General features: G+C 54.3%; 7 protein-coding genes across 7 annotated transcripts; 4 read left to right on the forward strand and 3 right to left on the reverse strand.

The window, feature by feature from the left end:
• Positions 1-40: 40 nt before the first annotated feature.
• Positions 41-1,185, reverse strand: GGS23DRAFT_178889 (uncharacterized protein). Its single transcript, XM_051511617.1, has 2 exons — positions 1,169-1,185; positions 41-1,078 (listed from the first exon to the last, which is right to left on the reverse strand). Exon 2 carries the CDS (start codon positions 910-912, stop codon positions 67-69), a length of 846 nt encoding a protein of 281 aa, XP_051376172.1. The 5' UTR covers positions 913-1,078; positions 1,169-1,185; the 3' UTR covers positions 41-66.
• Positions 1,186-3,598: 2,413 nt separating this feature from the next.
• Positions 3,599-5,013, forward strand: GGS23DRAFT_178987 (putative RHO3 protein). The gene is made up of 3 exons (XM_051511619.1): positions 3,599-3,937; positions 4,005-4,105; positions 4,237-5,013. Exons 1-3 carry the CDS (start codon positions 3,879-3,881, stop codon positions 4,722-4,724), a joined length of 648 nt encoding a protein of 215 aa, XP_051376173.1. The 5' UTR covers positions 3,599-3,878; the 3' UTR covers positions 4,725-5,013.
• Positions 5,014-7,402: 2,389 nt separating this feature from the next.
• On the reverse strand, positions 7,403-8,015 carry GGS23DRAFT_178907 (reactive oxygen species modulator 1). Its single transcript, XM_051511618.1, has 4 exons — positions 7,811-8,015; positions 7,715-7,741; positions 7,619-7,648; positions 7,403-7,559 (listed from the first exon to the last, which is right to left on the reverse strand). The coding sequence occupies exons 1-4, from the start codon at positions 7,863-7,865 to the stop codon at positions 7,465-7,467; spliced, it is 207 nt and encodes a 68-aa protein (XP_051376174.1). The 5' UTR covers positions 7,866-8,015; the 3' UTR covers positions 7,403-7,464.
• Positions 8,016-10,466: 2,451 nt separating this feature from the next.
• Positions 10,467-13,191, forward strand: GGS23DRAFT_178995 (uncharacterized protein). Its single transcript, XM_051511620.1, has 2 exons — positions 10,467-11,708; positions 11,763-13,191. The coding sequence occupies exons 1-2, from the start codon at positions 10,578-10,580 to the stop codon at positions 12,897-12,899; spliced, it is 2,268 nt and encodes a 755-aa protein (XP_051376175.1). The 5' UTR covers positions 10,467-10,577; the 3' UTR covers positions 12,900-13,191.
• A 1,324-nt stretch (positions 13,192-14,515) lies between these two features.
• GGS23DRAFT_592779 (uncharacterized protein) lies at positions 14,516-15,822 on the forward strand (the record flags this gene model as incomplete). The annotated part of the gene is made up of 4 exons (XM_051517933.1): positions 14,516-14,699; positions 14,806-14,906; positions 14,988-15,087; positions 15,173-15,822. The coding sequence occupies 4 exons, from the start codon at positions 14,516-14,518 to the stop codon at positions 15,820-15,822; spliced, it is 1,035 nt and encodes a 344-aa protein (XP_051376176.1).
• A 3,146-nt stretch (positions 15,823-18,968) lies between these two features.
• Positions 18,969-20,618, reverse strand: GGS23DRAFT_612587 (fungal-specific transcription factor domain-containing protein; the record flags this gene model as incomplete). The annotated part of the gene is made up of 2 exons (XM_051520497.1): positions 18,969-20,263; positions 20,377-20,618. 2 exons carry the CDS (start codon positions 20,616-20,618, stop codon positions 19,168-19,170), a joined length of 1,338 nt encoding a protein of 445 aa, XP_051376177.1. The 3' UTR covers positions 18,969-19,167.
• Positions 20,619-21,539: 921 nt separating this feature from the next.
• GGS23DRAFT_548521 (Alpha/Beta hydrolase protein) lies at positions 21,540-23,499 on the forward strand. The gene is made up of 4 exons (XM_051515149.1): positions 21,540-22,186; positions 22,238-22,370; positions 22,428-22,573; positions 22,648-23,499. The coding sequence occupies exons 1-4, from the start codon at positions 22,138-22,140 to the stop codon at positions 23,388-23,390; spliced, it is 1,071 nt and encodes a 356-aa protein (XP_051376178.1). The 5' UTR covers positions 21,540-22,137; the 3' UTR covers positions 23,391-23,499.
• The last annotated feature ends 359 nt before the right edge of the window (positions 23,500-23,858 follow it).

A 23,858-nucleotide genomic window follows, 5' to 3' on the forward strand; every position in this document is an offset into this window, starting at 1 on the left:
GAGTCAAGGAAGCCCGATTACAGCGTGCCTCGACCTACCCAACCACTCAGCTGCGACTAAGCGCGCTCAAAGGTCCTGCCGTGGTGGCCTCGCGAACACGCAGCTGACTAGCGTAACCCAGTCAAGCTCGACCTCGCACCTTGTGCGGTCGACGACGAGGCCGATAGCGCGTGCCGGTACAGGTGGTGGGGTTCTCTTCTCCGCCTCCTGCCCGCCCTCAGCTCCTCCCTTTTGCTGTCCGTCTGCACAGCCGGCACCGCCAGCTTCGTCTTCAAAGGCGACGCGGCGCGACTCGACGACGAAGCCGTCGGGGCCGATGACGTGGTGCTTCCAGTGGGACCAGGCGCAGTCGGGGCCGATGTTGAGGCGCAAGTGGGCCTCGCAGTGGCGAGTCGAGGCGGGAGGAGGGAAGGAGAAGGAGGCGGAGCCGGAGGGCGGGGGACCGCGGGCGTAGCGCAGCCACTCGGCGACGGCGGTGTCGTCGGTGCAGTCGGCGAAGGCGGGGGAGAAGGCGAGGGCGGGGTCGTCGCGGTGCATGGCGCTGACGAAGCGGGCGCGACGGCGGTCGGGCGAGAGGCGGGCGAGGGCCAGTGGCAGCGGCACGATGCGCCGCACGCCGGGGAGGGCGGTGGGCCGCGGCAGATCGCCTGGCCCGCGCGGGTCGCCGACGTAGAGACACCCGAACACGCGCGCGAGGTGCTCGTCGGCGAAGGCAGTTTCGACGGCCGCCTTGAGCACGTGCGACGCCAGCCGTAGGCATGGCCACAGCTCCGGCAGGTCCTCGCAATGCACGACCGCGCGCATGATCTGTGTCCATATCTCGAGCGGGAGCGGGGGGCAGCGGGAGGAAGCCGGCGGCGACGAGGCACGCGGGGCCCCGCCCCCCGGGCTAGGTGTTCCTGCTACTCCCATGTCGGCGATGAAGATGCTAGGTATGTATCTGCTCCCGGCCGGTTTTCGACGCCTCTGGCGGCCCCGGGTGTTGCGCGGGCGTGCGCGCTAGATTACTGGTGTGTCTAGCCGGTCGGAGAGTCGCTGGAAAGTATTCTTGGACGCTGGCGGCTCGAAATTGCCTCACCTACACGGCACCCAGGTTAGGTCGTTCGAGGGGTGGGCGGTCTTCTGAGGGTATCTCTCCGCAGTCCTCCTCTCGCCCTAGAAATCTTACGTGGTTTACAATAACCGCGGGGCTTGAGCAGTAAACACTATACTCCGAGACGAAGTCCTCGTAGAGTAGAGAGGACATGACACTGTCCATCCCACAAGAGCATTTCACCTAATCCTTATCGCGCAATCACGCCACGGTAGACGTCGCAGGGCGTGTGCCGTGGGGTGGGGAGGATCCGACCCGAGGCCGTGGACATACCATATGTCCGAGACCACGGCACTAGTTGAGGCGCGACAAGCATTACGCGGCTTGCCTCTTCTCCTTTGTGTCTGTCCGCTCACCGTAGTGGCGGGGGGGTGTAGGACATGCAATTATGCCAGGTCGCATCTAAAGCGATCTTGCTACTTCGACTGCGCCCATTGTGCGGCTGAGAGATAAGCAGGTGGTAGGTAGATGATCGGAGCCGGTTAACAGCATTGCCCGGCTCACACGTGTCCCCGACAGTGCTATCCACCCATCTCCATACCGATAGACAGCCTGTTTCGCTGCCGAGACGTAAGAACAGCAGTCTATATGTACGTACGTGTGCATGGCACAGGGCTAAAGAAGAGCATTGGTGGTATCGTATTTGGGGGGGCGATCTCCGAGCGAGGATGCATTGAACACACGTACAAAAATGCCCGCTGATTCTTTACCAGTGGGTCGCTAAGGCGTCTGGGTAAGCTCCCGAATCGCCACCGATGACGGCTTCGTCGAGGCTCGGGCATCGACCGGACTGCTATTTTTATTCTTCTCTTTTCTTCTTCTGGCGCGGCATCTTCTGCGAAGGCAGCAAGCCGACGGACCTCATTGAACAGTTCGCAGCTCCACCGCGGACCCGGTCAGTCACGAGCCTCCGTCGCATTGCAGGCGGGAAAGATGGCCAATGGACAAGTACAGGCTTATGAGGATCCTCGTAGCCTCTCACCGCACCAGCGCGGCCTGCTGGTGCTGTTCGGCGGCCCGCAGCGTTGGGACCAGACGGAAATAAAGGATGAAAAAGGAGTTGGGGGAGAAGCCATTGCTAGCTGGGTACGTGTGCAGGGCAGCGTTGCTTTGGGTGCCAGCGGGACAAATTGGTAGGGGATGAGATGGAGAGGGTCATCTTACCTGTGTGTAGTAGAGATTAGGTATAAGACGTGCCCTATGGATCAGATGCAGGCAGGCACCTAATGCAGTGAGTGTGCGTGAGGAAGGTGAGGTTATTGAGGGGCTTGGTCGCTATGTACCTCTAGGTATATAGGTACCTAACGTACCTACCTCATTAGGCGTACCTACCTACCTACCCAGGTACCTTGGGTACCTAGAGGTGGGTACGAAGAGGCTGGTGGGGAATACCCGCCTGGGCAAAGTACCTGCCTCTAACGAGATGACATGAAGCGTATGGCCAAATGTTGTGCAACCTCTGTGGCACAACAAGTGGCTCGGGGCATTTTGTAAACGTTACATAATTGCCGGTGATGCACGTCCTGTTGCATCGTGTCTTATGTACGGCCATGCATTCTTCAGAGGGTGTGGAACAAGCCCTGCGCGAGAGAAGAAGACGAGAAGCCCGACTCTAATGCACATACCTGCCTACCTATTACCTATGCCCGCTCGACCAAGAAACATAAGCAGATCAGGTACCTAGAGATAGGTACCTAAGGTAGGGACCCGGTGAGAGTAGCAAGGAGGATGGGAGGTACCTAAGGTATGTATGCTCCCTACTTGCATACGTACTCATAAACGTCCTCGAGCCCTGCGGATAACTTGATGTCATACCGCACAGCAGTAGTAGTAAGCAGGCCTAAGCATGTACTCGTAAGATACCTAGGTGCCTAGGTAGGCATGTATGGTACCTGCCTACCTCCTCTGTGTGCACCCACCTATGCACCTATGCACCTATAATGTGTGTGTTGTGTGGGCTTAAACTCAGCAAGGGGTCCGCCCACCGCCATCCAGTAACATATCCACATGTACCGTCTACCTCCCACCACCGCGATGTGACTCAGCCCAAGAGCAACACCCCAAAGTACCCGGTACTCTCCGCGTCGGCACCTATAAACAGGGTAGACCTGCGCCGCCAGCCGATGGCCACCCTTGCCCGAACCTGAACCTGCCCCCCTTCCTCCTCTCCCCGATGCGACTCGATGAGGCGCTTGTGATTGACGATTCCCTTTTCTGACCTCATTTCAATTTTCCACCCAGACCATTGAGAGGCACCGACCAGCTAGGTTTATCCTGCCTGGGTGCTACCGTACCGTAGCAGCACTGAGACTAGACGTCGGCCCCGTTTCTGCTAGATCGCCTTCGATCCCAATCCCAACTCGACTCAGTCATCCCATACCTTCCTCTCCTCTGCATTCCATCGCCAACTTACCCCTACGCCCCTAGGAACTCGACACATCTGCCCTCTGTCGGTCCGTCTCCAGTCCGTTCCATCCTTCGACTCTAAAAGCCTCGTCGGCCTCGCCATCGTCATCGTTTCCTTCTTTGTCTCCCACCCCCTCACGTACCTTCATTTGCACAGCGCCGGCCCCTTATCGGCCTGGGACGCCGTTCTCGAGCCAGCCTGCACTGCAACGTTCCAGTCGCATCGTCGACACGTCGGGCCCATCAATCCCTCGCATCTGCTCGAGCCCTCTACAACCCCTTTACTATTCCTTTGACATTCACACGCATCTTGGATGCCCATAGCCCTCCTTCTCGAAGGCCCAGGAACAACATCAGAAGGCCCAGGAGCAACATCAGAATGCCGTCGCTCTGCAGTATCGGAGGATCGAAAACAGTCCAGCGCAAGCTGGTGCTTCTGTAAGGCCCATCGCCACGATAGAGTGTCCGGGCGGCGTTGCGTGTGCTAACATTGGGGTCTTTTTAGGGGAGATGGTGCTTGCGGCAAGACATCACTACTGAACGTCTTCACGAGAGGATACTTCCCGACAGTCTACGAGCCTACGGTCTTCGAGAACTACGTTCACGGTACGTGCCGGGGGGGGGGTTTTTTTTTTAATAAAGGGGATGACGATTCAGTATACGACAGCGTAACCCGACGGCAGAATTCAGAGTTATTTGAATCTTTTCGCATGAGCGTGCCGCTAACTGTTTCCCAGACATATTTGTGGATAGTGTGCACATAGAGCTGTCATTGTGGGATACTGCCGGCCAGGAGGAGTTCGACCGTCTACGAAGCCTTTCCTACGACAATACGGACGTGGTCGTGCTATGCTTTAGCGTGGATAGCAAAGATTCCTTGGAGAACGTGGAGAGCAAATGGGTGGGTGAGATCCAGGAGAACTGCCCGGGTGTCAAGCTAGTCTTGGTTGCCTTGAAGTGCGATCTACGGGAGAACGGCGAGGGCGACGGCGACGAAGAAGAAGAAGCGGGTGCCGCCAGACCGGAAGGTACTCCACGAGAAAAGAAGCCCATGATCGACTACAACCAGGGCCTAGATGTCGCGCGGCGCATCAAGGCCATGCGATATCTCGAATGCTCCGCCATGAGGAATCGAGGCGTAAACGAGGCCTTTACCGAGGCTGCCCGGGTGGCCCTCAGCGTCAAGTCGAATGGCGAGAAGGACTCTAAGTGTGTTGTCATGTGAGATCACTATGCATCGGAGCCTCCAGCTCGTGATGAAATTTCTTCTACCGGCCGCGGACAAGCGTAGGAGTTTGGGATCACGACAGCATTCTCCCCTTCCCTCCCCCCCCCCCTTTTTTTGAAGCTTCAGGAATGGTGGCAATATATCAGCCATCGCTATAATTCGGAGAGCGCAGTCTGATCGTGCTAGGTGAAAATCTGACCTTATGCTGTTTCTCGACCCCATCCACCCTTTCATCCCTTCCTTGTACATATACCTATTTGTTTCCCTTCTACGCATATACACCGGCATCTTTTGGACTTGGTTTTTTGTTCTTTTTTTTATAATCACAGGGGGGGGGGCAAAAACCGTTGGTGCGATTAGAGCTGGAGAAGAGTGGGAAGAGGGAGAGCAGGAGATTCTTTTTTTGTTTCCGACAAAAGGATGGATCGGTACGGCTAGATGAGTGAGGAGGTTACGAGATTGGTTCTATACTGCTGACGTCCGCAATCGCGTTGCCTTTCACCACGCCGCCCAACCCTCCCATGGTCTTGCTATTTACGTATACCGTCGTATAAAGTGGGCAGCGGACGCGAGGGATGCGGGTGGACGCGGACAGCTACGGAAGCCAGTCCGGAGATGTATTCAAGACGAAGAACGCCAAATCGACTCATCCGGTTTGCTTTGTTACCAGCTTGCGCGAGCTTATATCTATACCTTCCCCCCCTTTCGGCTCCTCATCATTACGGTTGTTCTTGAGCGAAGACGAGGAGGGGCTGACTCACAGCTCGGGATAGCTAAGTAGATAGCATGAAGAAATCGGTTCCCATTTTCAAGCCGAGAACAGTTACACCATGTTTCCGATTCTGATATATTTCTCCTTCACCATTCGTTCCTTTGCTTACCTGCATCTAGCATCTACTGCCAGGCCAAGGAGGACGCGTGAGGATGCAACGAGAGAGATATGAGTAGGCAGGCGCGGCAGCTGTCGGTCTAGACCCGACGGCCCCAGTCAGCCCTCACGCTTCGCGCCCCTCTCCGTTCCCGCCCGAGCGCACGCTGCGCTCGCCCGGCCAGGCGAGCGAGCTGCCCAGCTAGCCTAGCCTCCCCCCTCGGCCCTCTGGCTAGGTTCACAACTTCGCTCGCCACCCCCAGGGCCCAGGGGTTCCCCGCGTTCCGCCCCTCTGTCCAGGCGAGTTGGCAGCGAGGCGGCGTGCGCGCTTGGGATACGCGCCCGAGTCAGGGTGCGGGGCCAGCCCGACTCGGTCTGCGGCCGGGCTAGCGCCGCTGAGCCCTTTCCCCGGACCCCTTGTGTCCCTCCTTTTTTTTTTTTTTTTTGCAGGCTTCTGATATCTTTGCCCGCTCTATTGGTAGCGCGCGCTCTCGCTGTCCCCCCGTGCGGACCGGGGGAACGAGGGGTGCTTGCCTGCCTCCCGGGCGGTCCCTCCAGTGCGGTCGCCGGGCTGTGCTCCGGTGCGGTAGGGAGCAGGGGCAGACGGCAAGTAAGGAAGAAGCGGGCCGTTGGTTTGGGGGGACAGGCCGGGTGAGCGCAAGACGCTTCTCCAGCGCTGCCAGGTAGACACCTCTAGGCAGCTATCCCCAGCCGCTCCCCGCCTAGATGTACTGAATCGACGGCTGTAGCTGTGAATGCCTCGACCGTCTGGCGTCTTCTCAGGGCACTTCGTTTGCTGGTGACCGCGAGGTTAAAGTGCTCTAGGCCACCGCGCGTGAGCGGGACTACATGTCACCAGTAGTAACGAGTCACCCTTCCCCAATATCGGTGAATGGTCTGGGGTCATGCTGGTATGTCGGAGCGCGAAGGTTGTGTTTGGTAGAACGCAATCATCCTCACAAGCCTCCGTCAGCAGCTCCCGCTCACCGTCTCTACTACCACGTACTACTCCAGTCCTCGGTTCTGTTTCCTGTAGAGAATTTCATCCGTGCGAACCCGCCTTAGTAGGGGCAACCTCGGCCACACCCGGTCTCGTGGTGGGGGGGATTTCACTCGTTTCCTATCGCAAGAGCACCTGTTTCTAAAGCCCTACGCCGCAGGAGCTAAGCTGAGCGGGAGTAGAGAATAAATTCTTCTGATATCTTGTGCGTTATCTAGCCGCCTGGTAAATCCGCCCCGATCCTCGGCCGACGGCCGACGGTGTCCATCCGGAAATGCTTCGTGTGCTCAGGAGATGGAGAGCCATTCATGGTCCCAGTAGGTATCGAAATCATGGCGCAATTCCGAATCTGAGACCGCCGCATGCCCGTCTGGTTGCGGTACTAAGTTGATATATACATATGATCAATACAGTACAATGCTCTCTGGTCGGAGTCAGTATAAGTTAGGAGTGGCTTTTAACTACTCGATACAACAACGCTCATAAAATTCCCTATGAATCCGCGGGTATGGACGATGAAGATGCGCCAACCCACCGAGCATTGTTTAAAGGTAACCACTTCATACTTTAACAGCCCTTCGGCACTGCATAGGAAGCTGGGCGAACCAGCGTTCGAATGCCATGCCTCGAAGTGCCTCGGGCGATCGCTAGCGGGGAGGATGAAGGGTTACTAGTTTCGTGGTTGAAACCCTCCTCGCGGCGCGGGCATGATCATGGGTCGTCGCTGGGCTCGCGCAAACGCTTCGACGGCGATGGGGGATGCGTCGGTCCTGATAGCGCTTCCGATTGACATGAAGAAGCTGCTCAGTAGGCGAGACATCAGTAGGAAGGCCTTGCGCCAGACGCAGTCACAGTACTCCCGGGCTCACTCACCCGAACGTAGCGCCGGACCCGAGCATGTATTGGCCTAGGGTTCGCATTACGCCGTTGGTACCGGCACCGTATCTGAAGATGTTGACAGTCCCTAACCGCCGCTCATTAGTCGCAAAGGCCGGACAGCGGTCGGGCGGAGCTGGACTGCACCGAAAATGAAGCCGATGATCACGCCAACAGCTGTTACGAACATGAGCACCCGCTATACTGCGACCTTCGCGGAGGGTTGGTTCCTTGGTCACGTACTGCCACCCATCATGGCTCCCATCTTGACTGTCAGGCGTGCCAGCGTTAGCAAACCCCATCCAGTCCTATCGCGAGCTCTGGGTGACGGGAACGAACGTTTGTCCACAGTAGAGGGTCCCTGGGGACCGCGGTTCGCTGGCATCGGCGGCATATCGAGGCTAGAGTAGAAAGCACTATCGATGTTGCGCGAATCGGGCTCGGGCGGTCGTTTTTTTAGTTTATTACTGTCGCTCTCTCAGCGTTGGAAGCTTCGCAAACCGAGGATTGGAGAAGCAGGCAGCGCAAGTATTTAGCTGGACCTGGATTGTTGGTGGGGCCACCCTCTTCTCGTTCGTTCCAGGCCTTGGAGGGGATGGAAATAGATCAGCCGTTGTAAAGCCGACCGGGCGGGACTCTCCAGATTCTTGGCGCGGCTGAAGACTACGACGCAAAGAAAAAGGCTAGATCGATAACTACCTCTGATAAGACCCGACCCAGGCAGCCCAGGGACAGGACCAGGTACGGCGGGAAGAGAGCGTAGTACTGGAATTGGATGGCCATGTAGGAGGTAGACAGGCAGACAAGTAGGAAACAGGTCGGTATGGAGGCATGGCACGCACGTACCTACACGTATGTATAGTAGGTGGGCATGTTGGTAGTGTTGGTAATCTCCAGATAGGCGGAACGAGCTCGATAGGCAGGTCTGTACATCCAGGTACCCGCCTCCCACGAACGTTCGTACCTACCTGTGCATTAAGGTACCGGAGGCAGGGTATTTCCGGTCGCTGTACCCGACCGAGGTACATAAGTGCCCGTCGAGTACTGCGGAGGTACATAACGTGCCTGTCCGTACGGGATCCAAGCCACATAACGTCAACAGATGATGGCATATAGAAATTTGAGACCCGTGCACGCATCCTGAGATCGGACAGGCACGTGATATGGGGTATTCCAATTTCCCATATGCAAGAAGGTTGCATGTGCTCATGTTCTGTCTCAAGCCAAAATTAAAGTAAAAAAAATTTTAATAAATCCGACGCGTATAATCCAGGTACTACTACGTAGCATGTACATAGGTGCGCCCGGTACCGCCCACCTCGCGCCGCAGCAAAACAAACCAGACCACATGGGCCGTTTGGGAATTTCGGGACTAGAAAATGGTGGATCGTGAATCGTGCCGGGTAGTAGAAATATTCCTGAGATCGGGGTGGGTGCCGTAGGGGGGGGGATTTGGACACCTAGCCATGCCCACAAATAATGGGATAGACGGATGATCAAGAGAGGGTCGAATACTATAGAAATGATCCTCTGGAGTATTGTCAACATGGGATACACGTATGATGTATGATACGCCGATGCAACAGATACCCGTAATCCTTCCTAGGCTCGTCAGAAGTGAAGTAGCAGCCGTAGAGGTTAGAGGTAGCGTAGCGCTGTGGAAAAGGGGGGAGGGAGAGAAAGAAAAAAAAAAAAAAGAGAAGAGGAATTCTGACCGAATCGAAAGTCACAGTTCCGTCTCGCCCTCCGATTGGCCGGGCTGGATCCCTCCATACTGTTGCCACGCTACTTGGGCGAGAGCGCTTAAGACGTGAGATCATCCAGTGATAGGCTTGTACCTCAGTACTTTCTCGATACCGTACCTAAAGGACACGCAGTAAGGTACGTCCGTCCACGCCGTGTGCGCGCCTGCCCAGCGGGCTGTTGGCTGGTCAGGCAGGAGCGGCCTGGGGTCCGTCGGGTCTACTGCGTGCCTAAGTACCTGGGATACCGCTGCTGGATGCATCAGGTACCACTCTCGAACGTACCCGCGGAGGTTTCGAGGTGTAGCAGATGGGAGGAAGGAAGGCGGTAAGGTCGAGTATGTGTAGGTAGGTACCTGGAGATGAGCTAAATGACGAAGACTACCAAGTAGCACTGTCAGGAATCGAACCTATCCTCCGTTATATAACCTACCTACCTACTGATCTCGACCGCTGCTACAAGGTGCGCGCCCCCGCGCGCCACACGATACCGTCTGTCTCCATCGTAGGTAGACGAAGGACCTCACATACGAGAGGGGCGCTCCACTACTGTCGTATAGCCTGCACTGGTACCTCATCTGGTAGCGCTGCTAGGAATTGAGCCTATCCTTCGTTAAGTAACCTACTGATCTCCTGGGTACCGACCTGGAAACGGTGCCCAGGTGAAGAGACCAACGCGAGGGCGGAAAAGGTACCGGGTACTTCTGGATGGTACCAGAGTACCAGAGTACCTCGCTCCCTGGTCAGTTCCGCGCAGAAACCGCCTTTCCTCGATGTGCACCGACCAGTCAGCACCCGACTTTTCGACTTACGACCCGTTGATGGATCTGGGTGCCTCCAAAATCTTTGAACGACCACATCTATCCTCTCCTCTCACATCTGTCCAGCACCCGTCCACCTTATTCCACCTTATATTTTCAACCACACGTCGACGTCTGAGATACCCCCCTCCCTATCGTATTGCATGGTACGTCTCGCTGCGCTCCCTTCCCGTGCCGCTTTCCCAACGGCGTCCGAGATGGTTTGGTTGCCTCAGGACGCCCCGTAAACAACCCAGCTGCGTCAATCGGCTATCCCCGTCTCCCTCAACCGTCCGCAGCCCCCCCCCTTTCGACTGACCAATTTTTATCTCGCCTACAGACAACAACATCACCAACCATCCAGGCGCCGAACCACCCTGTATCTGCTTGACGCTCCCTCTCCGACCGTCGCCGAAGTTTCCGAGGTTAGCCTTTCCCCGGTCGCGTGCATGGTCGACCGAAGAGGCCCGTCCGACACCTCCCGACCACACTCCGGCGTCCTCGTGGTCCGCATCCCAACACGTCCCTCTTTCCATCCAGCAGACCCTTGCGCCCATCTTCCTCATGACAGCTGTCGCGAGCCCGCCGACCTTCACGCAGCACAATCGGCCGGTATGGGGTATTAACGGTGGGCACGCCGGTCAGATCAATCCCATGAATCCTGACGAGCTCAACCGAATGTTCATGCCCCGTAAGAGCCTGCAGCGAAACAACTCGTCCTCCTCCATCTCCTCGACGTCTTCCGTGTCTTCCACTTCGACCATCGCCACTACCGGCTCTCAGCCGAATGGCGGTCCCATGCCGCCCACCAGTGACATGAGCGCGTGGAGCAATGGTGCTGCAGCGCGAAAACGGCCCCAGGTCAAAGGCCCGTGGCCGGCCCCGAAAGCAGACGTGCCGTCGGATTTTGTGAGGATGTCTACCGGACGCCCGCAGATGGTTGCTGGCCTCAACGGTTCCGCGCCGATGCATTCACCCTCGCCTATGCTGCCTTCCCAGGGCATGATTGGCGCACAACAGCCGGTGTCTCGTCCCATGTCCGAGGCGCTGCCGAGCGGGAGCCAGCCCGTACTGTACCTCCTGTCCCTGAACGGTACCTTCGAGCGGAAGACGATCTCCGTCCCATTCTCCCCCGACGCCCTTAAGATAGGTCGTCAGACGAATGCCAAGACGGTCCCCACGCCGATCAATGGATTCTTCGATTCCAAGGTGCTTTCGCGCCAGCACGCCGAGATCTGGGCCGACCGCCAAGGCAAGATTTGGATTCGCGATGTCAAGTCCTCCAACGGAACTTTCGTCAACGGTACGCGACTCTCTCCGGAGAATCGCGAGTCCGAACCGCACGAGTTGCAGGCCGGCGACCACTTGGAACTCGGTATCGATATAGTGAGCGAGGACCAGAAGACGGTCGTTCATCATAAAGTGGCGGCGAAGGTCGAACACGCGGGTTTCGTAAATCCCGCGAACAACCTCCTCGACATGAATTTTGGCGAGCTCGACCCTAATAGCTCGATGATGATGGGACCACAAGGCGCTGTCCCTGTACGACCTCGCGCCGGTAGTCAGGCTTCCATGGCAAGTAACGGACGAATCTCTGGTGGCGGCATGATGGGATCGCAGACCAATTTGTTGAGCCACCAGCGAAGCCTCTTCTTTTCGCCCATCAGCACCGAACATATCGTAAAGCGACTTCAGGTGAGCCGATCCGACCGTATCGGGTAGGGCATATCTAACGTGTACATGTTCTAGCTGGAAATGAGGAATCAGCGTCTGCAGTCGCATGATTTAGATCTAACACAGAAGTTTATCCAAGGACTATTGACTAAAGACGATATCAAGAATAGCGAGAAACCCGAGGTTAATGAGCAGTCGAAGCCGTTGATGGTCAACGGAAATGGCATATCGTTCAGGGCCGACAACAAACCCAGGTTTTCCGACCCACCTGCACCACCGCCGCAGCAGCCTCTGCCCGAAAAGCCAGATGTGCCATCCCTGAAACGAGGGCTTTCTGAGCGGGCCAGGGCCCCACATACCCAGAACGCGTCGCCGATTCGCCACGACGGCAATACGAGCCAGATTTTGCAACTGACCGAAGCGCTGAATGATGCGAAGCGGGAGATAGAATCTCAGACGTCCCGTATGCGGGACCTCGAGGAGACCCTCCAGAAAGAACGCCAAGCCCGAGAGCTCGCCGAGGAGTTGGCTCGAAGACTCGAGGAAGCGGTGACGGTGAAGATGAACGGTGCTCCCACGAAGCCGGAAACTCAGGAAACCGCCCTGGAAGCAGCCTTCGAGCCGCCTGCCGATGAAGCATCCTCGCCCACAGTCAATGGCGATGGTAAACTCTTCCCACCGCAACCCGATATCCTCGAAGCTTCGGCCTCTCAGCTACATTCTCAGATAGAGTCCATGGTGCTGGAGATGAAGGACCTGCGGCAGCAGTTAGAGGCCTTCAAGCAGCGAGCAGAGACGGCCGAGGCGGAGAGAGATGCGGACCGCAAGAGCCTTGCGGAAATGGCACTGCAGATACGCAAGGATGCCGAGGCGCGAGAAGCGGCAGCGCGGGAGAAATCCTTAGCGGGTCCCCGCGCCAGGGAGGCTCCCAAACGTCGAGACTCGACCTCTGAAGAGTTTCCCCCCGTGGCCAGGACGCCGTCACCCCGTTCCAGCCGGGCCCAATCAAGCCCTGGCGACCCCCATGACTTCCCAACGCTATCGAGAGCGAATACCATAACACCTCACTCGGCCAAATCCGGGCTACGATCACATGAGCAAGCCCTGGCCAACAGCATACCTTACGCATCGATGATAGGGGTAGTCCTCCTCGGTGTAGGGCTGATGGCCTATATAAACGGCTGGCAACCTCGGCCGAGACTCGACCAATAAGCCCAATTCCGCTCGCCCCATCTTCAAATTCTTTCGAGAGCCATGCTTCTCTTGTAACTTCCAGACTCACCAGATGTCGAGATATCAACTCTCACATACCGCCATGACACCATCCGTTTTCTTTGTAACTATTCCATAGCAAGCTTGTTCGGCTACTGTATCTTGAGATACTGGTCCCTTGTGGCACGGCATTGCTTTGAAACCGGCGTTTCGGGGGGTGAGGGAACTGCAAGCGGTTTACATTTACCGGCCAGACGGGCCACGGGGCTTTTATTCAGTTCGGCACTACAGAACATCAACATCAGTCAACGGTCAGGTGTATTTCCCTTGGCCTCTCTCTCTCTCTCTTTCTCTCCCTGTCTCTCTACGGGGGTTCAGTAAAGGTTGCGACAGGATACGGGGGGGATGGATTGAGCTGCCCTAGAAGAGACATAGCGGCTAGCAAATGCGATCTGTGCGTCCCCAGACTAAGCCCCCTTCTCGTCTCTGATGAACACGGCCCGATCAGCTCCGTTCAAAATGAGGTATGTAAAGTAGTGTGTCGTCCTTACTAGAGGAAGCGAACGTTGTTTGCATATTGCGCATGGACAACGGTCAACACAGTTTTTATTTTGTTTATTATTATCATCGTATATCTTCTTTTTTGTCTTATCCTTCTCCTCCGTCGGTTGTGATGTGTAACATTCACGTATGTAATTATAGCGAGGAAGGGCATAATTCGGTTCATCTATCAATTGCCTCCGAGCCGGGGTCGCTGGCAATGTTTACATGTTGACTTTAGGCACGTACTCTCACATTTTGAGGAAATTTAGTTGTAGGTAAATCGTGAGACATCGCGGGGTCCGGCGTATCGCACGCTAGCTACCTATTACCCGAGGACTGGGATCCGGATCTCATGTGCCTCGGGGTCGATATGTCTTGTTCTAGAAACTACCCAATGAGGCGGATAGTTGCCGGCTCCTGCAACACAGGATAAACTACCTAGGCCTTGTTTACACCAGTAGTTAGTTACGCTGCCATAGAGCTCTACCTGGGTTGGCTGACACGTCTTTTATCTCAACCCAGGTGTGTAAGCGGAACCCGCACATGGATGTAGGTATGGGTACCCAACATTTGCATAAAAATAGAGCAACATTGCGCCCTTCTTCGCCGTCTTGGGCGCATTGGATATCGATTATGCATCCAGATACCCGGACCGTGTCCGATCGACAATCAACAATTGATTTATCATTGGGACCCTTAAAGGAGTTAGGCGTTAACTCGCCCAACCCATTCGCACAAGGTGGCTGGCGGGTGGGCATCTCACCCACTCTTCGCGGATAGGTATATATTCGCTGACCGCCGTCAACTCCAAGATTTACCATCGACACGTCTGCAGTCTCCTTTGACCTGGAACTCCGAGGCTTTATTAGGGGAATCCAGCCGTCCGACTCTCAGATCTGCCAAGGCGGGCGAGGAGTTGTGACATATGCCCAAGAGTTGCCTTCCGCCGTTGCCCGACATCTACTTTAAACTACGGGATATCCGAGAAAAGTCGGGCAGGCTCGGTTGTTGACACAGCTCTGAACATATTCCCCCCGATCGAAGGCCTCAAACCGGTGTCATTATAACCAACGATGAGGGCCTCCATATTGCTGGCCGGCCTGGCCGCGCTATCTTCCTCGGCCGCTTCTCGACCAGGCAAGAAACGCCTCATCATCGACACCGACATGCTCAACTTCGACGACGACCCCCTGGCTATCGGCCTGGCGAACATTTTCCAGGCATGGGGTCAAGTGGAATTTATCGGCGTCATGTCAAGTATGTATATCCCCTCCGACAGCCGCTGTTCCTGAAGTGTCCTAGCATATATCCACAGATACTGCAAGTGGTAGTTGTAATAGGTATCTAACACTTTGTGGCACAGGCATCAATAGCCGATTTGCCCCCCCGGCCATCGACGCCATCAACACCTTCTACGGGCACCCGGACATCCCGATAGCGTTGCGGAAGCCGGTCAACAACCTGGTACGTATCATGAGTCTTTCCGGCTTGGTAACACGTGGATGAGAACGATTTCGAGGTTAACCGGCTTATCATAACTTGCAGACACAGTGGCCGCAGTATCCCCAGTACGGCGACTATCTCACGGGCCTGACTTATAACTTCACCCAGGACATCCAGGACGGGGTCTATACCCCGGATCCCGGTAGGTCTCTATCTCTCCCTTTCTCCCTCCCCCTCTCCCACCTTTCTTTTTGTTTTCTGCCCTCCCTGCTCACGCCCGCGCATAGTCTCCTCGTACCGGTACCTGCTGTCGACGTCGGCGGACTCGTCGGTGACGATCGCGGCGATCGGGTTCTTCGGCAACCTGTACGGGGTGCTGCAGTCGGGGGGGGACGCGATCTCGCCGCGGACGGGGGCGGAGCTGCTGGCGGCGAAGGTGGGGGAGCTGGTGGTGCAGGCGGACGAGCGGGGGCGGTCGTTCAACACGGGGTGGCGGGAGGGAGCGGAGGCGGCGGCGGTGCTGAACTGGTGGCCGGGGCGGGCGACGTTCGCGGGCGACGCGGTGGCCGGCGCGACGGTGCTCGGCCGGCGGCTGACCGCCGAGCCCGACCCGGCGCGCCACCCGCTGGCCTACGCCCTGCGCCGCAGCATCGGCCCCGCCGCCGCCCACCCCGTCTGGGACGCCGTCGCGGTCTACTACGCCGTCTGCGGCGCCGGCGACGTCTTCGCCCCCCGCTACCCCCGCGGCGGCCGCGTCGCCCTCAACGCCTCCGCCTACGCCACCTGGGCCGAGCCCGCCCCCGCCGCGCCCCCCGGCCCCCACAACGCGCTCGACTTCCGCCTCCCCAACGACACCTTCGCCGCCCGGCTCGAGGACACCCTGCTCTGGGAGCCCGGCTCCCGCGTCCCGCGCGAGCGCACGTGGTGCAAGAACTGAGCGGCGGCGGCGGCTCCCACGGGAGTTTGGGTCTCGGAGGAGCAGGAAGGAGACCAGCGGGGGGGTGTGGGTGGTGTGTGTATATCTAGGGAAGCCGAAGGTGGAAAGGGCGTAGATTGGTGTGGTGTGTCGAGCACGTGTTAATGTATGACCGGGGGTAACTAACGTCTGTTTCTGAGGGGCTTTAAGCGCGCGTCCCAGTCGCAATGGCGGGTCAGCGAGGAGATCGATGAACGACGCCGCCGCGTAAGCTGAAGACGAAATCCCGGGTCAGCCGGGACATGACAAGTAATTACGAGGTTGCTAGTTCGAGTTTATAAAGACATGACTGTTCTATTCATGGCATATTGCGAGAAGTGCTAATAGCGTAGAGGGCGCCTGTGGCTGCTGTGCCTGAATGCTTTCCCAGCGATACCATCAATATTACTGCGCATGAACTTATATCCACTAACTTCTCGATTCCTCGGGCGATGTTCCGCGGACTAATATTAGAGGTTTGCTAACTCGGAAACTAGAGTTTGTCTTAGATATGTTATTCAGACTAGAGCAACTCGTAAGTTATGCTATAGAGGGTGGTATTCAGATAATACTCGTATAGAGACCTTCCACTCTCTCGTTGCAACAAGTGTAGTGTGGTGTTATTCGACTATATTAGACTACTTGATAGCATCCTATATAATCGTAATAGACACTATTACAGCGTCAACTGAGGGAATGGGAACCCAGCAGCAAGCTGTTCCTAAAGAACTTGTATATTATGGTTCTCATACAAAGCTATTGTTTTCTCACTAAGACTGACACCCTGATGAATTGTTATGAGTCATAGTATAGTATTGAAAACCACGGCTATGCGTCATAGCAATGCATACTGTGTATCGATAGAATTACTAAAGACGGTCAAGTATATCAAGCGGCATTAGGTTTCGTGATATTATCTATTACCAAGTCAAGAACACCAACGCAATAACATGTAACACGACCATCAGAAACGTATTCTACAAAGAAACTATTTGAGGGCCAAAACACCAAACCTACATAGATTCCACATCGCGACTCTACTATCGCTATCCTCAACATGGGAGAAGCCACGGGAGTGCTCGTCGACCCCCGCACGGCGAAAAGTGGGTGGTATTGCTGCGCGTGCGACGAACCGAACCGCCTGGACAGCAGGGAGTGTCTTGGGTGCGAGCACAAGCGGTGCAAGAATTGCACCATGGACCGTCTGATATCTTTGCGCGTCCTTTCTGATGGGGAGAGCGACGAAGGCGGAACGTCCGACGATGATTCTCGTGGGGCTGAAGGGACCGCGAGTTGACTTAGGGAGCTGTACGAAGGCTGCATCACGCGGTTTGGCTAAGAGGTCACGCCCATTAGAGCGGATGCATAAATTGATCGTATCCTAATTGCAACTTCTTTTATTATCTAACGTAAGCCTGTACTGTGAGATGAAATCTACTTTTATCAACAGAAAACTGGGCTAAATTCCACACTCTTCAGACTCTCCGGTCTAAGATACGGAGTTGTCTACGGGGATGTATATCTACATGTAGCCCGTAAGTGTTAGCTTCTCTCCCGTGCGGTCAGTCTTGTGGCCGCAAACCATAAGGTCAAGATAAGAATTAGGGCTGGGTATCACTTTCACCCACCTCCTCATACGCATGTTACAGGTAGCTGCAGCCAAGTAGCTTATCGGCTAGGACTCGAGTACTAACTGGTTAGTAGGGCGAAATGGACGAGTTGGCATGCTGTTTTTACATGCAAGAAGGTCGATCCCTGTATGTCGCCAAAGCAGTGAGCCTGTTGTGGACGAAGTAGGTTGTTGATGGTGGCGTGACACGCAAGCCTGACCAGTGTTCTTACCTATACCAACCCGTAGTTTATCACTGCCTAATCGTATCATTGTGGCTATCTCTTCTATGAATGCGGCATTTTGCATGACCAAGGTCTTAACCAGCCGCAACCAACGCCGGGTTCTGACCACTCCCACAAGCCGTAGCCATCTTTGTCCTCAGAGTCCGCGTCTTTGGTAACCAATAGTCTGACGGCAACTTTTAGGTCAGTCTCGACGGAATTTGACAGTATTATACCTAACTCGGGTTCGGTTTAAATTCCAAAGCCCCTACTCCTGTTGTACTCCTATATGTTTGTGCTTCTGACGTCTAGGTATATTGATGGACTCTGATGCTGCCGTCGCTTGTGGCGCTCAGCCGCCTCCACGCGCTTCGAATCAACAACTTAGATGTTAAGATGTAGGTAAGCACGAGAAATGGTGTTGAGCTGAACGAGGACAACTGTCTAGTCCTTTTATTAAAGTTGATACGAATGAAAAAAATTTTGTCGGTTGTCGACGATCGGAAAACAGGGCTAAATCCTATGTAGGGTATACCTAGGTTGAACTCGAGTTTATAATATTAGGAGCCTCGAGTGGAAGTAAAATAATAAACGAGACACTAAACGCGTTTCCGCTTTATTGTTCTTCGTACTGCTCGGACGGAGTCACCAGCTAAGATAGCTACGAAACGTCGTTCTCAAAATTCTTCCGTATCTTGCTCCTCTATAAGAATACAGGGCATTTTCAAGCTTTATGCCTGCTTGAGTACGAAGGCTTATGTAGCGATGCTGCCTCCTCGCTCTACTCTTCCACCTTTTCCCCCTCATACAGCTTTAATTCTTCAATGTACACCCTTTTACTCAGCGAACAGTTCTTGAAACCTTGACACGCTTTCTCCCTTTATGCGTAACCTGCCTTATGATTCGTTGCTGGGGCTCGCTATATGATATACTATTGTTATTACTACCCCGAAATATTAAAGAGACCGAAACGCCTGGTTCCACTTGTCACAGCACGATGCCCTCTCATGATTGGGCCAAGCATATCTTTCGGTCCCCTAGGGGACTGAAAGGTCGGTTCCCTCCGCTAGGAACCTCAGCCGCAGGGAATGGGTGTATACACCCTACCTCTTCTCTCGACATTCTTCATAGCGCTTCCCATAAAAGATGGTATCAATTTAAGCAACCGACTTGCCTAGATTAGCATATAATTCCTATACTAGAGATGATTACAGGTATTCTTTTACAACAGTATAGTTTGAAATAAATGACTTTATAAACGAGGCAGTACTAGTGATGGTAGTGCTACTGTATTGTGCACGTACAAGGTGGAAGGACACTAAATTGTTCTACGTAGTAAAACATAATTGCGGCCACTATATAGCGGTGGAAGTAGACGGTTGGTGTACCTATGCTACAAGCGTGGCTGTACTGCAGTTACCTAATGAGCTCTTAACGCGGTATGTACTATACTTGCGGCGGCGTCGGCAACGGAGTAGATCCCGCGAAGAGTGTTCAAACACGGATACACTGCTCGAGCTCGCTCTTAACCAACTCGTGAGCGTGCGTGCCTGAAGTTTCATCCATTACAGAGATATGTGAAACCATTGCGAGCATGATTACGGTTACGCCAGGGGTCGGCAAAGGGCAATCTAGGCCCACAGAGTGCAGCATTGTAGCCGATTGACTAATTTGTATAGCTGCTTCAGAGACTTTCAAGCGCGAAAGAGCTTGGCGATCAACGTTGGTCCTGACGAAAGGCCGACATGATGGCCAGTGTAGCGCTATTACGGCTGCATGGTAAAGCATATGTAGGAGAGTGTTGTGTAGCACAATTGTTGACCTTCCGTGCTCTCGATCTGCTTGGGAAAAGGTCCGGTTCTGGCAACAACTTGGAAGCGACTGCTCCCAGACTTCCAACTCCTCATCGAGACTTTCGATAGATTTGACGTTGGAGGCCTTGGGAAAGAGCATCATGGTACTCTTCGTTGTGCCGTACTTGGAATTCCCTGCTCGAAAGCCGAGAGAGTATTGTGTCCCTAGCAGACGACTGATGCACAGGCTCAGCTGTGCCAGAGCCACAAACATCGCGGCGAGCTCGGACTGCATTTCGATGTTCCGGGTAAACGCACACTCGGCAGGATTGACGACTACAGTCACCGGGAGGACCTGTATGCCGAAGTCGCTCTCTTCCAGCATAGACATGTTCAATTTGTCCGGTCTGATCTTAGCCGGCCGCCTAAGGCCTAAGCTCACTAAACAATCTCGGATATAGCAGGCCGACCAAATGCGCTTCCAGAGCTTCTTCTCCGGTGTTTTAGCATGGCCCGATAGACGGTTCATGCCGATAGTTTCAGCAAGGGGGATGGCTATGCCGATCCAATGTGACGCATCCTTCTCATCGTCGAGTGTCTCATGCCAGTACGTCATGAATAGTAAGGTCTGGATCACAGTGATGCGATCCGACTCACATCCGAAATCGTATAGCAGCTTCGTCCGTTGGGGGTACAGCCGCCGGGCCTCTTTTCTTGAAACGAACCCCAACGTATGGAGATACTTCATGTCGACGTATGCTGCTGCAGAGAATATAACGCCCTGCATGAGCAGGAGGCTGACCTGGCCATAGTGTCCGGATGCATCGTCCCGCCCCGGCGTTGTTCAGCTTGGTCCATCGAGCTCAAAAAACTACGGAGGGTTATGATCGGCATGTACGGATATACGTACTCAACAAAGGCGTGTATTAGAGCGGCGCGGATTTCGCCGTCCAGTACAAAGAGAGCGCCCTTGGTGTTGAGATAATTAACATCTTCCAAGAGAATCGGCACCGGCAGAGGTTTGATGAAAGGAGGCAGAAGCGCTATGATCGAATATTGGTCAAACGATGCCGGCAAGTTAGGCTGAAGGTCTAGTAGGTCATCGATCGGACTTGTGGGCCAGCAATTCTCGACCAAGAAGAAAGCCGACATGTCTGTAAATCAAGCCGGACTTGATTAACTAGTTAAACCTCATTAGGAAATCAATATCAGGTGTGAGCATCGAGAGCCTTCGAATAACTTACGAGAAGCTTGCGTATCTGGTATTGAGGTGTAGTCATAGAAACTAACATCACCGTAATTTTCGCCATTCTGTTTGGCTTGCACTAAGGGCTCATGGAGTGCGTTGTCACCATACGTTAAGGAAAGGAAAGCGGTCAGCTGTGTTCCGTCGGGACGAGGGTGGGTATGTACATACATCGAGCCCATCTAATCGATAATTGATGCAGGGTAATTCACAAATAATATTGCACCGAACCCTGCGCTCTCGGCAAGATAGGCAAGCATGGTTGGCGCTCCGTTGCTTGATGAGCTTGGATTCCCTCACATTAAAGCCTGCGTCGAAAGAAGGGCAAGATTCGTTCTGCTGCTCGGTAGTTGTGCCTCTCTTCTCAGGGGCGCCTATGACTCGATGCCTGGTACAGAGCTGTGATGCCGAGGCTAGTGTAGACAATAACGGAGAGTGGGGCGATATAGTTGAAGGTAGAAGTGCAACTGCTAATGAACGATGTTATGCCCTTTCTTGTGAAGGTCTCCGTCAGATGGCTAGAGCTAAGTGGGTTATATAATAGAGGACAGGTTCGATTCCTGACAGCGCTACTTGGTAGTCTCTATTGTTTAGCCTATCTGGTGACTTCGTCCAGGCAGCAGGTACTGCGTACTTTAAACCCCAGAAGCTACTGGTTCGAGCCAGAGTGCCGCCTTTGTAATAAGGTCCTTTTAGGTGGTACGTGTGTACCAGTGCAGGCTATACGATAGTAGTGGAGCGTATCTTATCCTTGTAAGATCCTGTATTCCGACGTATACTGGAGCAGGCAGTGTTGTAATAGCGCGCGGGGGCGCGTGCCTGTTGTATGGGTCGAGCTAAGTGGGTTATATAATAGAGGACAGGTTCGATTCCTGACAGCGCTACTTGGTAGTCTCTATTGTTTAGTCTATCTGCTAGTTGGGTACCAAGCTTCACATGGGTAAGAAGATACCGTAGGTAAGGTAGCTATGATGGTCAAGGTTAACGAAGTGCGCGGACCTCTCGTAGACAGCACCCCGCCTGGCCCCTTTACGGAGCCAGCTTGTAGGTCCATGGCACAAAGGGTAGGTTCGGCTAATGTGCGACTCGCACACCAGTAGCTGCACATGCGCTATATTCGCATGTCGGATCAGCACAACTGCCGGAATAAAGAGTTGCTCATGTGACCCTTAACGCTACAATTATAAAGAATAATACACGAGACCCTTATATAACGCAGGTAGATAGGGGAAGCAGTGATAAAAACCATCTTCCTTTTTCACACTTTGCTGCTTTACCGCCGCTAACTTCGCCCACCTCCAGGACATACCAACCTTTTAGGCAAGTCCAGATCATCTAGTTGTAGTAAGAACAGTCTCGGGTTTTTGCACGACAGGCAACGGACCGTCTTCATCTTCGCGCCCAACGAAGCTGTCTGTGGTCCCAATGTCTATTTTCGAGAAATTAGCATTTGTTGTCAGCATTGGAAAACTGCGTTCGTTTACTCTACCCACAACAACAAAATAGAATGCTGAGAATATATCAGTGGTGCGATATTTTGCAAACCTGCTTTCGGACATCGTTCGGCCGAGGGAAACACTGGCTTCAACTCTCTACCGTCACGTCCAATACACCAAAGTCCGAGCGATTACAGATTCTCTGTCCATCCGGCAGATACAGTCAGTCTAAGCCCCCACCTTCTAAGAGTCTGGGTTCTGATGCGGCCTGCTCTACAGAGCCATTAGTCCTCCTACGGACGACGTCTACCTCCAGCTCTGCAAGCGCTACCTCGTGTCCCCTGAGAGTGTGATCCTTGAAGATGGCACCCATGCGCACTGGATTGGGCCTAGCTCTGCGCGCAAAGTTATCATCAACTTTCATGGCAAGAGCCCCCTCCTTTTCTCTTCTCTTCCGTCTTGACTCCAACTCACGGGAGGTTCAGGCTGATTGTTTCAGGCGGGGGTTATGTGCTCCCTGCAAGCGAATTCATGATGGATTATATGTTCAGGCTCCAGGCCCTCGTCAGTTCATCTGCCAAGCCAGTCGCAATACTCTTCCTCTCCTATGACCTGAGTCCCGCAGCACGCTATCCACGGCAACTCACACAGGCCGTCGCCCTCCTTCGGCACGTAGTTGAGGTCTTGCACAAAGCCCCCGAAGACATCATCCTGACCGGAGACTCTGCGGGCGGGAACCTCGCACTAGCACTGCTCTCGCATATCTCATCCCCCCACCCTGCTATCCCACCTTTGAGACTTGCGAGCAAGTTGCGTGGTTTGGTCCTTGTGTCGCCTTGGGTGTCCTTCCGATTGAACGAGCCCTCTTGTATCAGGAACGCGCGCAAAGACCTCCTGTCGATTGCGACGTTGAAGCGGTGGGCCGAGGCTTTCATGGGGACGCCGTCACCGCACACGGACTCGGTGGATTGCTACAATCAACCAGTCACTGCCCCAGCGGGGCACTGGAAGGACTTGATGGCCGAGGAAGTGTTGATTTTAGGTGGAGAGGATGAGGTACTGTTGGACAGCATTGTGCAGCTATCCCAGAAAATGGACTCGGCGCTGGGCCCGGAGAGAGTGACCGTTTTAATCACAGAGGGAGAGGCTCATGACATGCCAAGTCTGGATCTTCAGTTTGGGCTTGGGGTTTCTGGGGAGCAAGCGAAACGCATGGGGAATTGGATAGCTAGAAGAGTGTGAAGATAAGAAAAGATGCCTCGAGTAATCGCAACTGTTACTTCCCCCCCCTGCTCTGCCGTGTAAATAATCACGTGTTTACAACGATTCTTATTCTCGTCTGCATTTTTCCTGTGACAAGTTTCACAATATAGATGCTTGCGACAAAGAGCTAAAAGATAGGTAATCAATATTGCCCAAGTTGCGAATCGCAACAACTTTTGACACTAGCCCTTGCATCAGATTACAGCGCTTGAGGACAGTTGCAATGGCAAATGCGGCACTGATTACTTTGCAATCCCAGCTGTAGTGCCTGTCACGATTTAGATGTGTTGCAGCACTAAATACCACCCAACGTAGCCTTTATATCCAGCACGGCCACAAGGCATAGTCAATTACGAGCGAAATCCACTGAAAGGGCGTTGTCTGAGCAAATCGTGGTGTTTTCCCCTCTACTGTGCCGCTCCCTGCAGAAATTGTCAGACGAGTGCA

This window comes from Durotheca rogersii (genome assembly GCF_024521655.1).
Source record: "Durotheca rogersii strain YMJ 92031201 chromosome Unknown GGS23scaffold_2, whole genome shotgun sequence".
NCBI lineage: Eukaryota > Fungi > Ascomycota > Sordariomycetes > Xylariales > Xylariaceae > Durotheca > Durotheca rogersii.

What these genes read in the sequence shown, in the direction of transcription:
- GGS23DRAFT_178889 (XM_051511617.1), bottom strand. Translation starts at nt 912, where the DNA reads ATGGGAGTAGCAGGAACACCTAGCCCGGGGGGCGGGGCCCCGCGTGCC.
- GGS23DRAFT_178987 (XM_051511619.1), top strand. Translation starts at nt 3,879, where the DNA reads ATGCCGTCGCTCTGCAGTATCGGAGGATCGAAAACAGTCCAGCGCAAG. An exon ending in CAGCGCAAGCTGGTGCTTCT is followed by an intron (nt 3,938 to 4,004) that starts GTAAGGCCCATC and finishes GGGTCTTTTTAG; the next exon opens with GGGAGATGGTGCTTGCGGCA. An exon ending in CTTCGAGAACTACGTTCACG is followed by an intron (nt 4,106 to 4,236) that starts GTACGTGCCGGG and finishes ACTGTTTCCCAG; the next exon opens with ACATATTTGTGGATAGTGTG.
- GGS23DRAFT_178907 (XM_051511618.1), bottom strand. Translation starts at nt 7,865, where the DNA reads ATGCCGCCGATGCCAGCGAACCGCGGTCCCCAGGGACCCTCTACTGTG. An exon ending in ACCCTCTACTGTGGACAAAC is followed by an intron (nt 7,742 to 7,810) that starts GTTCGTTCCCGT and finishes CACGCCTGACAG; the next exon opens with TCAAGATGGGAGCCATGATG. An exon ending in GGGAGCCATGATGGGTGGCA is followed by an intron (nt 7,649 to 7,714) that starts GTACGTGACCAA and finishes TGTTCGTAACAG; the next exon opens with CTGTTGGCGTGATCATCGGC.
- GGS23DRAFT_178995 (XM_051511620.1), top strand. Translation starts at nt 10,578, where the DNA reads ATGACAGCTGTCGCGAGCCCGCCGACCTTCACGCAGCACAATCGGCCG. An exon ending in ATATCGTAAAGCGACTTCAG is followed by an intron (nt 11,709 to 11,762) that starts GTGAGCCGATCC and finishes TACATGTTCTAG; the next exon opens with CTGGAAATGAGGAATCAGCG.
- GGS23DRAFT_548521 (XM_051515149.1), top strand. Translation starts at nt 22,138, where the DNA reads ATGTCTATTTTCGAGAAATTAGCATTTGTTGTCAGCATTGGAAAACTG. An exon ending in TGTCAGCATTGGAAAACTGC is followed by an intron (nt 22,187 to 22,237) that starts GTTCGTTTACTC and finishes AGAATATATCAG; the next exon opens with TGGTGCGATATTTTGCAAAC. An exon ending in CTGTCCATCCGGCAGATACA is followed by an intron (nt 22,371 to 22,427) that starts GTCAGTCTAAGC and finishes CCTGCTCTACAG; the next exon opens with AGCCATTAGTCCTCCTACGG.